General features: G+C 28.3%; 1 protein-coding gene across 1 annotated transcript; it reads right to left on the bottom strand.

Annotated features, from left to right (window-relative positions):
* Positions 1-3487: 3487 nt before the first annotated feature.
* Positions 3488-6965, bottom strand: LOC120069249. The gene is made up of 5 exons (XM_039020959.1): positions 6653-6965; positions 6513-6568; positions 6110-6182; positions 5286-5350; positions 3488-3997 (listed from the first exon to the last, which is right to left on the bottom strand). The coding sequence occupies exons 1-5, from the start codon at positions 6735-6737 to the stop codon at positions 3809-3811; spliced, it is 468 nt and encodes a 155-aa protein (XP_038876887.1). The 5' UTR covers positions 6738-6965; the 3' UTR covers positions 3488-3808.
* Positions 6966-16052: the final 9087 nt, after the last annotated feature.

Below are 16052 nucleotides of genomic sequence, written 5' to 3'. Positions count from 1 at the left end.
TTTGGTTTACAGAATCACTCTGAACAATGAGCTTAGTCTATGAATAATCAGCTTGATATTATTTTGTTTATAATTTCACAGGTTGACAAAATGATTCAAATTTTACCGTGTTATAATAAGTAACATTTGGAGCGTTGAGCTGATTATTATAGTTCGTAACAAAGTTGGAAAGAGAATAAGTAAGAAATACTGAAATGGTAAATATTATCTATAGGTTATAATAGTTAGATATATTAACTATTATTACTATAGTAACTCATTCCACCCACTTGAAGTTGGAGGTTCATATAATCTTGTAGATATGATGTAAGCTGAAGTTATCGAAACCAAAGCTCTCCATTTTCAAATCTGATATAGATGAACTTGCTTTTATGTGGCATTACTCAACCCTAAGCCTATAGGTATTGCCCTCTACTACACTATAAAGTTACAAGTACTTCTTTTGTGAAATACCCCATCACTTTTTCCTTATTGAAAGTGTTTCTCTTATAGTCCTTTTAACATTACAAGCATTAATTTTCTCATTAGGTAAATTTTAATTCAGTAGAAAATGATGTGAAACATAGTTGGCCAAAAAATAAACATGCCCTGCCAATACTTTGATAACCATGTTAATGTCAGAGATTATGTAAAATTACAAATTTAGACAACGACTTTAGAAGTTTGTGTCTATTTAGTTCTTGAATTTTTAAAATTACAAATTCAGTCACTGAACTTTTAGAATTTTGAGATTCACACATTTACTAGACACAAAATTGAAATTTTAGGATTTTATTAGACACAAAATTCAAATCTATATCTGATAAACCAATTAATTTTGACATAAAATTGAAAATTTAAAGATCAGATACTAACCAGGCATAAACCTCAAAATTCAGAGATTAAATTTGTAATTGAAAAAACAATCCAATATTGAAAGAGTAATGGGCATTAATTCTAAATTCCTAAACTAAACAAATTGTAACATATGGGAAATGATAGGGTGAAATGAGAAATAAAGGTAGAATACAAAAAATAGAAAAGACACTTGACCTTTCTATGACAACAATGATAAATTTATTTGGGTGAGAGGGAAGAAAACGTGACACAAAAAGAAAGATTTGTACATCGAAGGGATGCTTGCCACATACACTCCGATGCCTAAGTCATAAGTGAAAAAGTACAGCAAACTTAAGCGTTTGAGAATGAAGAATAAACTTTCTTCCATCAGAGTCATATTAATGCATTTACCTAAAGTATTGACCCTAAGTCGTCTAAAAAAACAAGATATCATGTTTGGATTGGACTAACCATAGAACTAACTTACAATGAGCATGCACGAGGCATACCCAATTCAACAATTAAGCTAGGGTATGCCCAAATCGCTCTCTCTCCTAGACACATTTTGGTCTTAAAGTGGTATCTTTGACTGGTTGACTTGTCTCTAATCTTCATTAAAGGTGGGTTATGTCTTTTGGTCTATTTTTACCCATAACAAAGTGAGAACAAAAGTTGGGAGTGAATATTTATATATCCCAAAAGGCAAGCAAAGGGCATCATCATGAATTCATGTTCAAATCTAGTGCCCCTACATATGGTTGAGCGCAATTTAGGCTCAATGGGTCCAAGTTCTTGACTAAACAAAGAACATGGGGAAGCCCACATGTAAGTTCTATTCTAAGAATGACTATTCAAAAATTGGTTGAAACAATCCCAAGCCCCTTCTGGTGGGCCGCTCTGCCCTCTCTCTAAGGGACACCATGCCCTTGCTCCCATTATGCACCACACCCTACCACTTTCTTCACTCTTCAAAAATAGAACCATTTTTGTCTCTTTTTCCCTTAAACAATATTTCTCATCTTTTGAGATGGTGTTGCACTTGATTTTTTTTCTTTTTCTTTTTGTAAATGAAAGTCATCTCCTATTCCCATTTCTCTCGTCTTTGTTGAATAAATATTAAATAATGTAGATTTGAAGATCTAACCTTCCATAACAACTATCTTATTCATTGAATTATGTTCATTCCAAAGATAAAATTTCACTTTTATATAAATAGATTTTCGAGGCATCACTTGGTAACCATTTGTTTTTTGAAAATTAAGCTTATAAATATTTATATAGGAAGATGAAAACTAGAGTAAAGAAATCAAGGAGAAATCACAATTTCTAGACACTAAAAAAAAGCCCTAAATGGTAAATAATCAGCTGGTTTGAGAGTTTTGAACTTGTATGATTTCTTTTGAGTTGATGTATAAAATAAATTAACTAAATTGTAAAAAAAAAAAAAATATGTTATTGAACTTTGCCATTTGCTTAAAATGTACTACTATTCTTCTAAAAAATTGTCATGTTATATGCTTGACATTTGACGGAACGTTTCAAAACTATCTCCAAAGTAGAAAAATAATTAGGATGTTGTATGGAAAATCAACAGGTACAAATATTCTTCTTTCAAAGCTTAATCCCAAACAATAACAAGCGTCCAAGTCAAAAATGCATTATCATTCTAGGTAACCATCATGTTAATTTTTTGTCTGACGTTCTAAAAAAAATTCTACTTCAAGAGGGAGTTTTAAAAATAGTATATTAAATGTCATGGGCAATATTACAACTTCTAAAATAATACGATTTTTGTTAAGGAAAGGACAAAAATAAGAGTTTTTTTTAAAAAAATTATTATTCTACAAAAAAAAATTAAAACCTTGGTTGAATCTTTTATACTGTTAACTAATATAAGAACATGTTCGCATGCCCATAAACATGAATATGATTGATTTTCAAATGACTTTTTGATAGACTTTTACATTTACAAACACCAAAGTCTTGAGCCACACACAACTACACCATTCCTTTTTGTTCTTTTCCCAAAGTAAAATTAGTTAGCCAATAACTAGACAAAATAAAAACATTAAATATATAAAAGCCACCCAAGTTTGTGGGATATAATATTATAATTACGTTTGTTGTTACCTTAATCCATGCAAAACATATGTAATAACAAAATCCTTAAATTAACTATAAAAAAATATTAGCTTTGTGAGAAAAAAAAAATACACAATTCAAGACCCAATCACAAGCATGGCAGTTGATATGGACTAAAGAAAATGGCCCGTCGAATGGATGATTCAAAAATTATGTAAAAAATATGAAATGATTCGGTTTTTTTAAAAAAATGTCGAAGGATCCTTTGCTGATGTCAAATTCAGATGAAATTATCAAAATATACTTATGCGCACGTGAAAAAGCAGTCTCGCTCTCGCTCTCGCTCGTCTCGCTTTCTCTTCTTTTTTTTCACTCACAAATCACTATGTCTCTCTTCGTTTCCTCATTCACAAAATCACTCTTCTCTCTTTCTCATCGGAGTTTGTCGCGTCATAGTTGCTCGCGTGGACTCGTCGTGTCAGAGAAGAAGAAGAAGACGGACAATGTGCAGAGGAAGATTTCTCGCACCAAAAATGAAGAGGAAAAAGAAAATAGAATGACAATACCGTAACTTCACATAATCATGACATTAACAAAGAGGTATTGGACATTAAAAAAAAAAAAACTGGATCATTTGCCATTTTTGACCATTAAAATAGGTCTTTTAGGCAATTATCACGTTAACAAAACACGTAATGATAACACAAATAACAATAATAACAATAATAATAATAATAATATAGCATATTGGTAATAATAATGGGCTATGTACAAAAAGACAGTTTTCCTTGAGCTAAACCCTAAAAATCCTGCAGCATTTGTGTAAGGTTGACTTAAAATTATGCCAAATTTTATCCTTTTTGTTTCTTTGTCTTGTTTGGTTGTTGTTTGTCCCATCATTTTGGGATTAGTTATGAATTGGAGGCTTTCTTTTTGCTGGAGAATAGTCCATTTCTGCAATGTCTATAAGGTCAAGGTTTGCCTCAAGATTCTTAGAAACTGCCTCTGAATTCTCCAAATTATCCTTCCTTTTCACACTTGGATCTTCTTTATGTGATGATGACATGGGGTTGCCCTTTTTGTTTCCTTCATTATTCTGTATTCATTAGACCACAAAAACTCTTAATTCAATGATCATATTTCTTGAATTTTTAATGATTTGTGTTCACATGAATGAAAATCTCTAGTAATTGAATTAACTATCAGAAAGTTGAAGATTTGTGTTTCGAATCATGCAATGTATGTAATCATGGAAGGATTTGAACTTTAGGTTAGATTAGTGTTTCATTATCATTTACTTTTTTAGGTCTAGTTTGTTAATTAAGGTCCCGTATAGTAATTATTTGGTTTTTTGTTTTCGTTTTTGAAAATTAAGTCTATTTCATCAATATTTCTCATAATAATTTACATCTTTCTTAAATACAATGGTTGAATTTTTAGCCAAATTCCAAAACCAAAAACAACTTTTTAAAAACTAACTTCTTTAGTTCTCAAAATTTGGCTTCATTTTTTAAATCAATGGTGAAAAGTAGATTACAAACTAAAGAAATTTGGAGGTAGAAGTCTTGTCCATAGACTTAATTTTCAAAAACAAAAACAAAAAATAAAATGATAACCAAACGGGCATTTGTTTTTTGTTTTTAGTTTTTGAAAATTAAGTCTATAAACACTCTTTTCACATCTAAATTAAATTTCTTGCTTTGTTATCTCCTTTTAACCCATATTTTAGAAAATCAAGTCAAAATTTGAAAACTAAAAAAAAAAAGTTTTTAAAAACTTGTTTTTGTTTTTATTTTTGGAATATAGCTAAGAATTCAACTTTTCTACTTAAGAAAGATACAAATTAAACCAGACGATGAAAAGAAGTAGACTTAATTTTTTTTTAAAAAAAAAAAACAAAATGGTTACCAAATGGCCTTAAGTTTTTCAAATTTAAGTTTATAAAAGTTAACTACTTTCTTAAAGGTATTGTTTAGTAACCCTTTGATTTTTAGTTTTTGAAAATTAAGTTTACAAATACCATCATCATCTTAAAATTTCTTGCTTTGATATTTACTTTTTACCAATACTTTAAAAAACAAAGCTAATTTTTGAAAACTAGAATATTTAGTTTTTATTTTTTAAATTTAGTTAAGATTTCAACTATTTTATCAATAAAAACTATGATAAGAAATTAATAGAAAATAAAATTTGTTTTTACTGAAAATTTAGATATGCACTCAAATGTTTACATAAACACAATGATAAAAATGGTGAGAAAACAAACCTAAATTTTTAAACTGAAATAATTATGAAACAGAGTCTTAAAACTTCTAATTTTTGTAAATGATTGAACAATATTTTGAAAAACGTTTCTAAAAATATTGAAGTGATGGATGACTAACCCTTGTAGAAGGGGTTGGAGAAGATGGTATTGGTGAAGTCGCAGTTAGAAGTTTTCTATTGTTTCCTGCATCATAAATGTCAAACCCACTTCAGATATGAGATATCTACAATAATAAATTGTGAAATAATATGATTTTTTTTACACGATTTCATGCACCAAATTTGAAAATTTTATTCTTTCGTTTCATAACCATTTCGTTTTTGTTTTAGTTTTTTAAAATTAAACCAAATTTTTTCTTATTTACAACTTTTTTAAATACAATGATTTAATTCTTAGCCAAACTTAAAAAACATAAATAATTTTTTAAATACTAATTTTTTTCCAATTTCTAAATTTTGTTTGATTTTTTAAATTATTAGTAAAAAGTAGATAACAAACGAATAAATTTGAAGGTGAGAGACTTAATTTAAAAAAAAATGGTTACAAGACCGGATTTTCGGTCAGCCCAAACAATTGTCGAATAAAAATGGTTATATATGAATTTTTTTTAAAAAAAAAAAAGACTAATTTTTAATTTTTTTTTCGTATAAAGAAAAATAAAAGGTTAACTACAACCTCAATCATTGCTCTTTAATTTTCATTTAGGTATATCTTTTTCACTTGTTACTTTAAATACCTTTGAATTTTAAGCCCAATTTTACCTTTTTTTTTTTAACTACTTTTTCAGTTTGCAAATTTTGGCTTTAGGCATAAAAACATAACAAAGAGATATTATAATTTATAAGTTGACTTTTCAAATGCAAAAAACTAGAAGAAATGTTTTTTTTTTAAAAAAATGTCATGGAACAAGATTTAAACTGCACTACTTCACTGTGAATATACCTGAATTACAATGCCCATTTTCACAGAGAGTAATTTTCCTAAAACCTTCTACTATCAGACGACTTTCCTCTTCCTGCATTTAATGTAGTAGCCATATGAAGATTAGAGATTTTGACCAAAAAAAAAAAAAACCCAGAAAATCGAGAGACGGGCCATCTGATAACTATCTAAGTCACGTGTGGTTTAAAAATTAAGCTTATAAACACGACTTAAATTTTCAAAAATATTATTTTTACTTTTAGAATTTGCCTCTAAATTCAAATAGTCCTTTTAAATATCATTATAATCATTGGGAAGAAGCTAGTATAATTTTAAAAAATAATAAAAAATAAAATCTAAATAGTTATCAGATGAGATCCGAACGATTATAATGATAGAAAGAAAGCTTTATAAGAAAACTCACAAGGGTTTTTTCTAGGTGCCCAAGAGGCTTGATCATCCCATTCCCGAAGCGAATACCTTTACAATCATTGTTTCATTTATGAATAATAAACAAGCAAAACAAACAAAACCCATCTCATAAAAAAGGCAAAATTTGCATACCTTGAGCTTCATTAGATAGAAAGAAGATGAAGACGACGACGACAACAAGGAGAAGAGAAGACCGTGCATAATTATTGGACCTCATTTTTGGATAAAAAGACTTTATAATGTTGTTTTGTTTATAAGAGGAGATCAAAGAGTAGAAAGAAAACTAAAAAAGTAAACAGTTTTGGAATCCTTTAAGGTGGTCAGAAAGAACTATAAGAACATATAAAATCAGGGACTTTTAAATTTGTTTTGGGGTCACAAGACTTTTCTTTTGAAAAGTTTAGAAGATTTGAAGGAGAGATATGTGGAAATTTTGAATGCTTGATGGCTTAGCAATTGAAGCTTACTACTACTATATATACACACACACATAAAGAGGAAGGTGTGGGGGTCCCACTTTCAAGATTTGTCAAAATTTTCAGCTACCACTTTTTTTTTCTTCCTCTCTTGTCTTCCCTTATTTAGAAATACATCACACATAATTTAGTCAAAAAGGAAAAAAAAAAAAAAAAAAAAAAAACCTAATTTTTTAACCCTAAATTTAATGATGGCTTGTATTTTGAAATTGCTCAAATTTTGAACACACCCTTATAAAAAAAAATTAAAATATCGTTTTGGTTTTGTAGTTTGGAGTTAGTTCAATTTTAGTCATTATATTTTTTTAGTTTCTCATATATTTTCAATAAATCTTAAGTTTAGTCTCTACTGTTAGTTTATTACCGATTTTTACAAATAATTTTATTATTTATTAGCATTTTTACTATAAATTTTGAAAATATATTCACTTATTATACTTTATTGCATATAAAAATTATTAATAGACTAAATTTAATATTTATTGAAAATATAAAGGGACATTTGAAAGAACATGAACTAAAAATAGAAAAAACTTCAAAATCCAGAGATTAAAATGATATTAAAAAAAAAAAAAGAAAAAAGTGGAACTTGACTTTTCACGAATGGAAGAAAGATTTCAAAATTACACCTTTTGTTTGAAAGAAAGGACATTTTTTGGTTGACAGTATAGTTTTGTCAAATGAGTACAACTTAATTTCATTAAATTTTGCTGGTTTGCATGGTTTAAAAGAATGAATACTAATTTTGGTGGTCATGATTTAATATTACTAAGCCGACTCTTCTTTTAAGAGAAGACACATCGATTGGCCAAGTGCCAAATAAAATGTCCATTTTTATGCCTACTCTATTCAGAATGATTAATCGAATCAAGAGGCTATGGTTCATTATTGTAGGGCCATGGCTGTTTTTGGTGATTGATCAAATCAAATGGCTGTCTTCATACAAGCACTATCATGTGCAAAATCATAACACCTTCAAATGTCCTTTGAAATTGGGGATAAGGAAATATGCTGCATATTTCTATCTTATACATTAACGAATAAAAATATCTTAATTCATTTGATCGAGTACTGTGAATCCAAGTACTCAATCATAAATTAACACACGATAAAAAAAAAATTAATAATATCCTTTGTGAGGGAGATATGTGTAGTCTGAGATATACCAAAGTATTGCTCCTAGGGAATTACCTTACCTTGCATTTATAAATTCATATGGTATATATTTTTAGTAAAAAAAACTTGGGTACAATTTATGCTATATCTATCTTTTGTGCAATCCAGACAATATCCAATAATAAAAATCGGCCACGTGGTAATTTTTTTAAAATTGATTTTTTAAGAAAATAGATGCATGAGATAAAATGCTTCTTAGGTTGCATCTAATCCTTGCTCTGTTTGTAGTTAGAATTTTTTGGAGGGATGTGTTAATTAAATGCAAAGAAACATATTGGTATAGCAATCTAGTAACTCATATATATATATATATATAGTAATCAGTTTTAAGTTAATATGAGTATAGTTTAATCTATGATAGGATGATATTATATTAGGGGTATTCAAAAAATCCGATGACCCGAAAAAACCGATCAACCCAATCCAATCCGTGTGGTTTGGGTTGGGTTATCAACTCATTTGGGTTGGGTTGGATTCAAATAAATGGAATTTTTATGGGTTGGGTTGGTCCATGGGTTCACCTAATATAACCCAAACCAACCCGAACCAACCCAGATTTATTATTAACTTAAAAAAATCTATACATTTTTGTTAATTATAACAAAATTATTTATACATATATTGATTTAATTTTATTTAATTCCAATATTTTTTGAATAATTTATTCTTCAATAACTCTTAAAAGTAGTTTTTTTCGCACTTTAGAAAGAAACTTTTTACTATATAAACTGAAATTGAGTAGATAATCTTAATTCAATATATGAAAATAATTAAATTAAATTTTTACATATTTACGTTTTGTTTCTTTTTAGAACTAAATTTTAAATAAATGGCCTGATTAACCCGAACAAACTCAACCCAAATATTTCATGGTTGGGTTCATTTTCTAATAAGGGTTATTTTGGTTAAAGAAATTTACAATTCGAACAATTGGGTTGGGTCTAAAAAAATCTTTCAATTTAATCCAATCAAACCTATGAACACCCCTATATTATATCTTCAACTAAAAGATCGGAGAAAGTTGAAAAGAAAATGTAGAATTTAATTTGGGGTGAAAAGCCACGTCATCAACTTCTGAAGGGAAAGAGGTTAGTGGGGCCAAAAGGCATGTGTTGGGAAACAATGAGATTTAATGCATTGCATGCGAGGGTGACTAGACAAACGGTGAAAGGAACCAATTTGCATAATTCACTGCATTTAGTATTTACCGACGTGGTGGCATGCCCTCTCCACGTGGACGTCCATATCTTGGGCCCCACGTTTACTGACGTGGCAGCTCTGCCACGCAAGCTCCGCCCACTCCCAAGTCCACCATCCACACGCTCTGCTTCCGTTGCAATTTCTCTCCAATATTTTTTTTAACGCAAGTATCAACTTATATATTTAAACTTTTAAAGTTGTATTAATTTAAATTTTAAACTAAAAATTTTATCAATTTAAATGTTAAATTTTAAAGATTGTATCATTTTAAATCTTGAACTTTGAGATTTGCATCCATTTGAACCTAAACTAATAATTATACTAATTCAAACCTAGAGTGTATCAATTTAAACTCTAAATTTTTATAAATATATCAATTTAAACCTAGAATATTCATTAAGTATATTCAAATAAAATATAATGGAGGGTTTAAGTTGATACAATTATGAAAGTTCAGGATTTAAATTGATATAATTATTAGTTTAACATATAAATCGATATAATTCCTAAAGTTCAGAATTTAAATTGATACAATTATTAGTTTATGATTTAAATTGAAACAACACTTAAAGTTTAAGGATATAAATTGACATTTGTCCTTTTTTTATTTTTTTATTTTTGGTTTTCCAAATTTATGTGTGTTCGTAAATTTTAAGAGTATATAATACATTTATAATCGTTTCTTAATTTTAAAAATGTAATACTATGTAATACATATCTAATCTATTTGATTTATAAACAACTTTATTTAATAGATATCTAACCTATTTGAGCATATATTGGCCGAAGGAGTTTGAAAATTCTACTCTTTTTGTTTGGCTCAATAATTCCTTATATTCTCTATGGGCTTTCTGCCTAAAAAACAAAAATTCATTACTTACTAACTCGTTATATTATGAATCATACAACTAAATAATTTCAAATTTTACTCCAAATACTTCTTTATCTTTGAAAAGAAATTTCTTGAGTCTCCAAACTTTAAATTTAGTGTCTATTCAATCTTTGAACTTTAAAAAAGTATCTAATACATTCGTTCAATAGGTCATTGAACTTTAAAATATACTTAATATGTTCTTTAATTTGTTCAACATTGTTGTGAGTAAATTTGGACTTGACGAAATAAGCCAAAAATAAGAAAGGATAAGTGAAGATAAATACAAGATAAAATGAACTTAATTCAAATAACTCCATGTGTACGCTAATCAATTATCTTATAATATCTAATCTTAACTTATTAGGATAAGAAAAAATCTATGTCATCCTTATTATAAAAGGAAAAAGCAAACTCTATCTCACTCTCCCTATAAATACACAACTACGACTTCATACGAGATAACCAAAACTAGAACTTGATCTGGAATCTAAATATTAATATAGAACTGAAACTTCTAAGTTCTTTTTTAATCTAAAATTTTGGTCTCTGATTTTGGCATTGGAGTAATTTTCTTTTTGTTTTGCAATTCTCTATTATCTAAGTTACACATTGTTGTCACATAAAAGCCATGTGTATTTTTATAGGTCAAAATTTGACAATATCAAAAAATTATTTTTATAATAAAATATGCGTAAATTAATTTAACTTATTTACCTTTGTCTTTACCTTTACCTACCCCTTTAGAGGGATTAAATTAAACCAACACAAGTCTTAAAAATCTAGAGGCTATTATTATTATTTTGAACTAAATCACGCTTGACAAGATAAAATATACTAATATCTCGAAAACATACCCAAATTAAAGGATCCTCCCTCGGTGCAAATTATTCAAATCTCAGAATCTGTTACTTGTGTGAATATATACATCCATTATTCCTTTGAAGAATCTAAATGATGGTAAGCCATCTACAATCCCTATTTCGAGGACTATTTTTGTTCCAACACTAACATAATAATATATTTTAAATCAGTTGTTACGAGTTTAATTGTTTGGACAAATACTTAATCGACAAGTAAAGAAAACGAAAAAGTATAAATAATAAATATCGATTTAGAGATTTACGTGATTAGCAATAGTGTATTAGCTATGTCCATATGTAAAATAAGAGAACAATTTTTTTATTAGATGAGAATATCATATACAGGTACGTCAATCCTAGTTTATATATGCTATACACCTTTCCAAACCTTAAGCCTAAAATCGTAAATAATATATAATACATGTGTAATAAGTTTTGGTCCGTAAGAGCACGTGTTTGATCATTTAGAAGATTCAAGGCATTCCAACTATAATATATCTTATCTTTTTTTAATTCGATAATTATGAAAGCGATCTAATTGATATTTTTATCTACCGAAGTTTAACGTAAATAATTGAAGTACCTTTTACAACTAGATAGAGAATTCTCTTCCTCAACTCAAAACCCCTCCTAAAGAGTTTGTCGTTGATATTAAAATAAGTTCATACAATTAAATAAATAATTATTTTGTCGTGATTTTGATAAAGAAGTTGGGAAGATCCAAAAAGAAAAAAAAAAGATAATTATTATATAGGAGAATTTTAAAAGAAAAAAATAATTATTATATTAGAGAATTTTCAAAAATAAGAAAATAATTTACCCAACGTAGCAAAGTTTTATTTTTTTTTTTTATAGAGAATGATATAAGTTTATCTATCAGCGTCTATCGATGATAAAAATTGATAGAAATCTATTATTAATAGATACTTATCTCTATTTATATATTTTTTTTTATTATTTTTATAAATAGTTTAGTTTTTTTCTGTGAAAAATTTTCTATTATATATATAATAAGTAAAAACAGATAAAAAAAAAAGAAATTGAAAATGGGATAGAAGGATATGGTGTAAAAGCTGTCGTCAGAGGTTTCTGCCGGCAAAGCGACAGCACATGTTTCTCGGAAACTGGATGTTTGTAATATAAATGAATATATATATATATATATATATATTGGTTGCTACTTGCTATGACTAAATAAGATGTAGTAGTTTAATTTAACCATATGAAAAAGAAAATAATTAAACTAAAAACCATAGCTCCTTATTCTCGTACGTGTTTTTTGGATAAATGTCTCAAACCATAACAACAAAATTCTAAATTCTTCACTTTATATTTAATTATTTCTACCTAGAGTTTCTAAAACTTTAGGCCAAAAAGGCGAAAGAAACATTAAGAAATGAGTTATTAGTTTCCATATGGTGTCTTCATCTTAAAAAACAAAGTAGTTTTCTATTTTGTTTGGGAAATTTTAATTTTATCCATATAGTTGGTTTATTTTGAGTCGATTTTAATAATTTATTCAATTCATTTTTTTTAGAAAAAAATTAATGTGTATTCGATTAGTTTTTTTAAGGTATAATATAATTAAATTTACTATAATCCATTAACTTAAGTTCTTAGATCAAATATCTTTGGGTCAAATGACGATTTAATATAGTATCATAGTAGAAAATTCTATATACAACACAAAGCTCTATATTTACCATAATCCATCAACTTATGCTTTTAACTATAATTTTTTTATTACTTTTTTTTAAACTCTAAGATATGTGGCTTAGGGAAATTATAAGAAATAACCCTATTTAAGTTTCATCTTTCACAACTAACCTTCTTTTTGAAAACTCTTTAAAGTAATTTTTCCCAATCATTCTTAGCCGAGATCGACCATTGGGATTTCTATTAACTTTTTTATCTTATATCGAAACTATTGATTTTTTGGGCTTTTTCGACGGAATCTTGGCGACTGAGATCCACATAATTTTTCTAAATCTCACTTAATATTTATGATCTTTCCAAAATTTAAAGATCACACTGCCAAAAATTACATCATTTGGAGAAAATTTGAAAAGATAATTGGTAAATCCACTTGGATAATCGGAAAATCAATTTGAAAATTCGTGAAAACATAAATTGGAGTAAGATTTGCAAGATTACGTTGATATAAGATTCGGGAAAGATTACAGGAAAATATTTGAAATTATGTAGATCTCAGTGTTCTGGCAAAAATTTATTGAAAAACCCCAAAAGAATCAATAAGATGAAGTTATTTTTTTAAATTCAAATATCAATATCGATCTCGAGAAAGATTGAGAAAAACTATTTTAACGAATTTCAAAACAATGGTAATTATGAAAGGAGGAAACATTTGAGGTAATTTCTTATGAAGTTTTTGGAGTTGAGATAATGGGAAAAAAGTTAGATATGATGGTAAATCAAAATGGTAAATATGGACAAGGATATATGAACAATAATTTTGTGGCAAAGGCAACTTGTGGAGAGGTCTTATTCCATGTCAGAAAAATAGTTCGATCTCTCATAAATGTTGTAAGCTATAAGAAATCTTTGTCATTTGCAAACGTGATTGGCCATTAATTACCCTAAGATTTGGCTGCAATTCCCTCTCTGTTCCAACTATAAATATAATCCTTCTAATCAGTGAACAAGGGAATATATCTTTTTTTTAAATGTTTTTTTTTTTTTTTTTTGGCACAACTATGTTTAAGTGGTTTTGACTTTTTCTAAAAAGAAAAACTACTTTTGAACATGATAGATTTTAAGTGGTGGAGAAATTGAGTTTCAAAACTAACGTTCTCACAATGCCTATTTTGTTTCTTTGAAAAAACACACTGACTTTTGAATACTATTTAGATCTTCTCTTGTAGCCTTGTTAATTCTTAACTTTGTCAAGATATTATCTACCACTTTACAATGAAAATCTCTGGTATTTCGATAGTAAATACTCTTTTCATGATTGAATGGAAGTGATATGGAATTTCACATATATTATTGCAGTATAAGAATTTTTTTTACTCTAAAATTGCACAAATTTTCCTGTCCAAAGAATTGGTTGAGCGAATGAATAGATAGAGCTTTACTGCATAAAAGCTATGTTAAAGATACTGGATTGGTTTTTTTTCGAAGTTTGCCTAAATTTTATTTGGACTTTGTGCAAGCTCTCGAAGAAGGTATAACTCAAGCCTTTTCTAACAGAAAATGCAAATAAAGTCCCACATTAATAAGGATAAGAGACCACAATATGTAAGTAAAGAAAATTTTTTATTACAAAAATAGATCAATAAAAAAAGAAATAAGAAGAAATTGATACATAGATTTACATGGTTCACTAATATTGTGTTAGTTATGTCTAAGAGGGAGAATAAGTTTTATTACCTTTGAGGATAACAGAAGATAGAGATATTCTACAAGACATTATGAATAGAAAACAAAAACCATAGGGTTCTTATATACTACTTGGAGCCCATTACTTTTCTATCCCTTTTAAAAGTATGAACATATTATATTCCTATTCCTTTAAGATATAGGAACTTGTGATTTTCATACTCCTTTCAAATCTAAGACAACAAATTCAAGACAATCTCACAAAATCACGAGGATTTATGCTCAAAGTGCACACAATATCTTACCGTTGTGGAGATATATGGAGAACTATTGTCCCTAACAAGAGGTATCACAACCATGTGCCTGACTTAGCCATGTTAGTAGAATACTTCTTGAGTGTCAAACAAAGAAGTGGTGAACCTTGGAAGATGATGTAGTCATGGTGAAGATCCATGATTGAGGTTATCGAACTAACGGTGTGCTCTAGAGAAAAGAAGTCGACTCATATAAAAGTTGGGCAAAAATATGACTATTTGAGGGGAGACCCGGTGGCTTTTTGTTCGAGAAGAGGATTATTGGGAATGCGACCGAAGTACCATATTGGTTAAATAAGGAGAAGATCTATGGTATATAAGTGATGACAACTATATCGCATGAGACCTTATGGGTGGTTCCAAAAACAAAGTCTGGATTATGCTCAAAGTGGATAAAATCACATCATTGTAGAGATATATGAAGGTTTATTATTTCTAACACAATTATCTCTATTAGTATGAGATTTCTCGAGTGGTTCTAAAAACAAAAATCATGATCGGGATTTATGTGCAAAATGACAATACCAAATTGTACTACAAAAACATACTACAATACAATCCATAAGTAGAGTAGGTGATCTCAAAAAACAAGTTAATCAAGGAGGGAGGAGAATTACATTATTGTCAAATGACATTGTCGGGTCATTGTTTTTGAAGCACATGGGGCACAAGTCTTGGTCTCTTTTAATTTTTCTTGCACCATTGAAAGGACCTTAAGCTAGCTTCTTCCATAATTTGATTTGTCTTATAGTATATTTTGCTATATAGCTCCTTCAAAAGGGATCAAATTTCTCACAACTCTCTCTTTTTCACTTAATTTGGTCTCATAAAGCAGCAAAAAAGAGACCCAATTGAAAGGAAAAAAGAAAGAAAAAAGCTAGAACCAAAAAACATGATTGCAAAAGATGGGTCCAAGAAGATGGCAGGTATGTGAAATATATAATGAGTATATATCAACAGAATGCAACATGAGTATTAATGGTGCGGGTCATTAGGGCATTATTAATACCAACATCTTGTGGACTTTATTGTAAAATGGTGTGTGTTTGGTTTGACAATAAATGATATGAGAATGATGTGCATTTATTGTTTTTGGAAAAGAATTTCAACTTCTCCTCTATTCTCAATCACTTTCAGGAGTAGTCTAAATACATTATTTTGGACACGAAAAGAGCTTTCGTCTTGTTATCACTCGTCCGAATTATATTAGTCATCTCTCATTTTAATTCTTTGTTTTTCTCATTTAACTTTTTTTTTTTTTTTTTTATGTATGTTTTGATATTTCATATTTGT

The sequence above is a fragment of the Benincasa hispida genome, unplaced genomic scaffold (genome assembly GCF_009727055.1).
Source record: "Benincasa hispida cultivar B227 unplaced genomic scaffold, ASM972705v1 Contig297, whole genome shotgun sequence".
NCBI lineage: Eukaryota > Viridiplantae > Streptophyta > Magnoliopsida > Cucurbitales > Cucurbitaceae > Benincasa > Benincasa hispida.
Note: the sequence above shows the minus strand (reverse complement) of the source record. Positions and strands in the feature narration are given on the sequence as shown.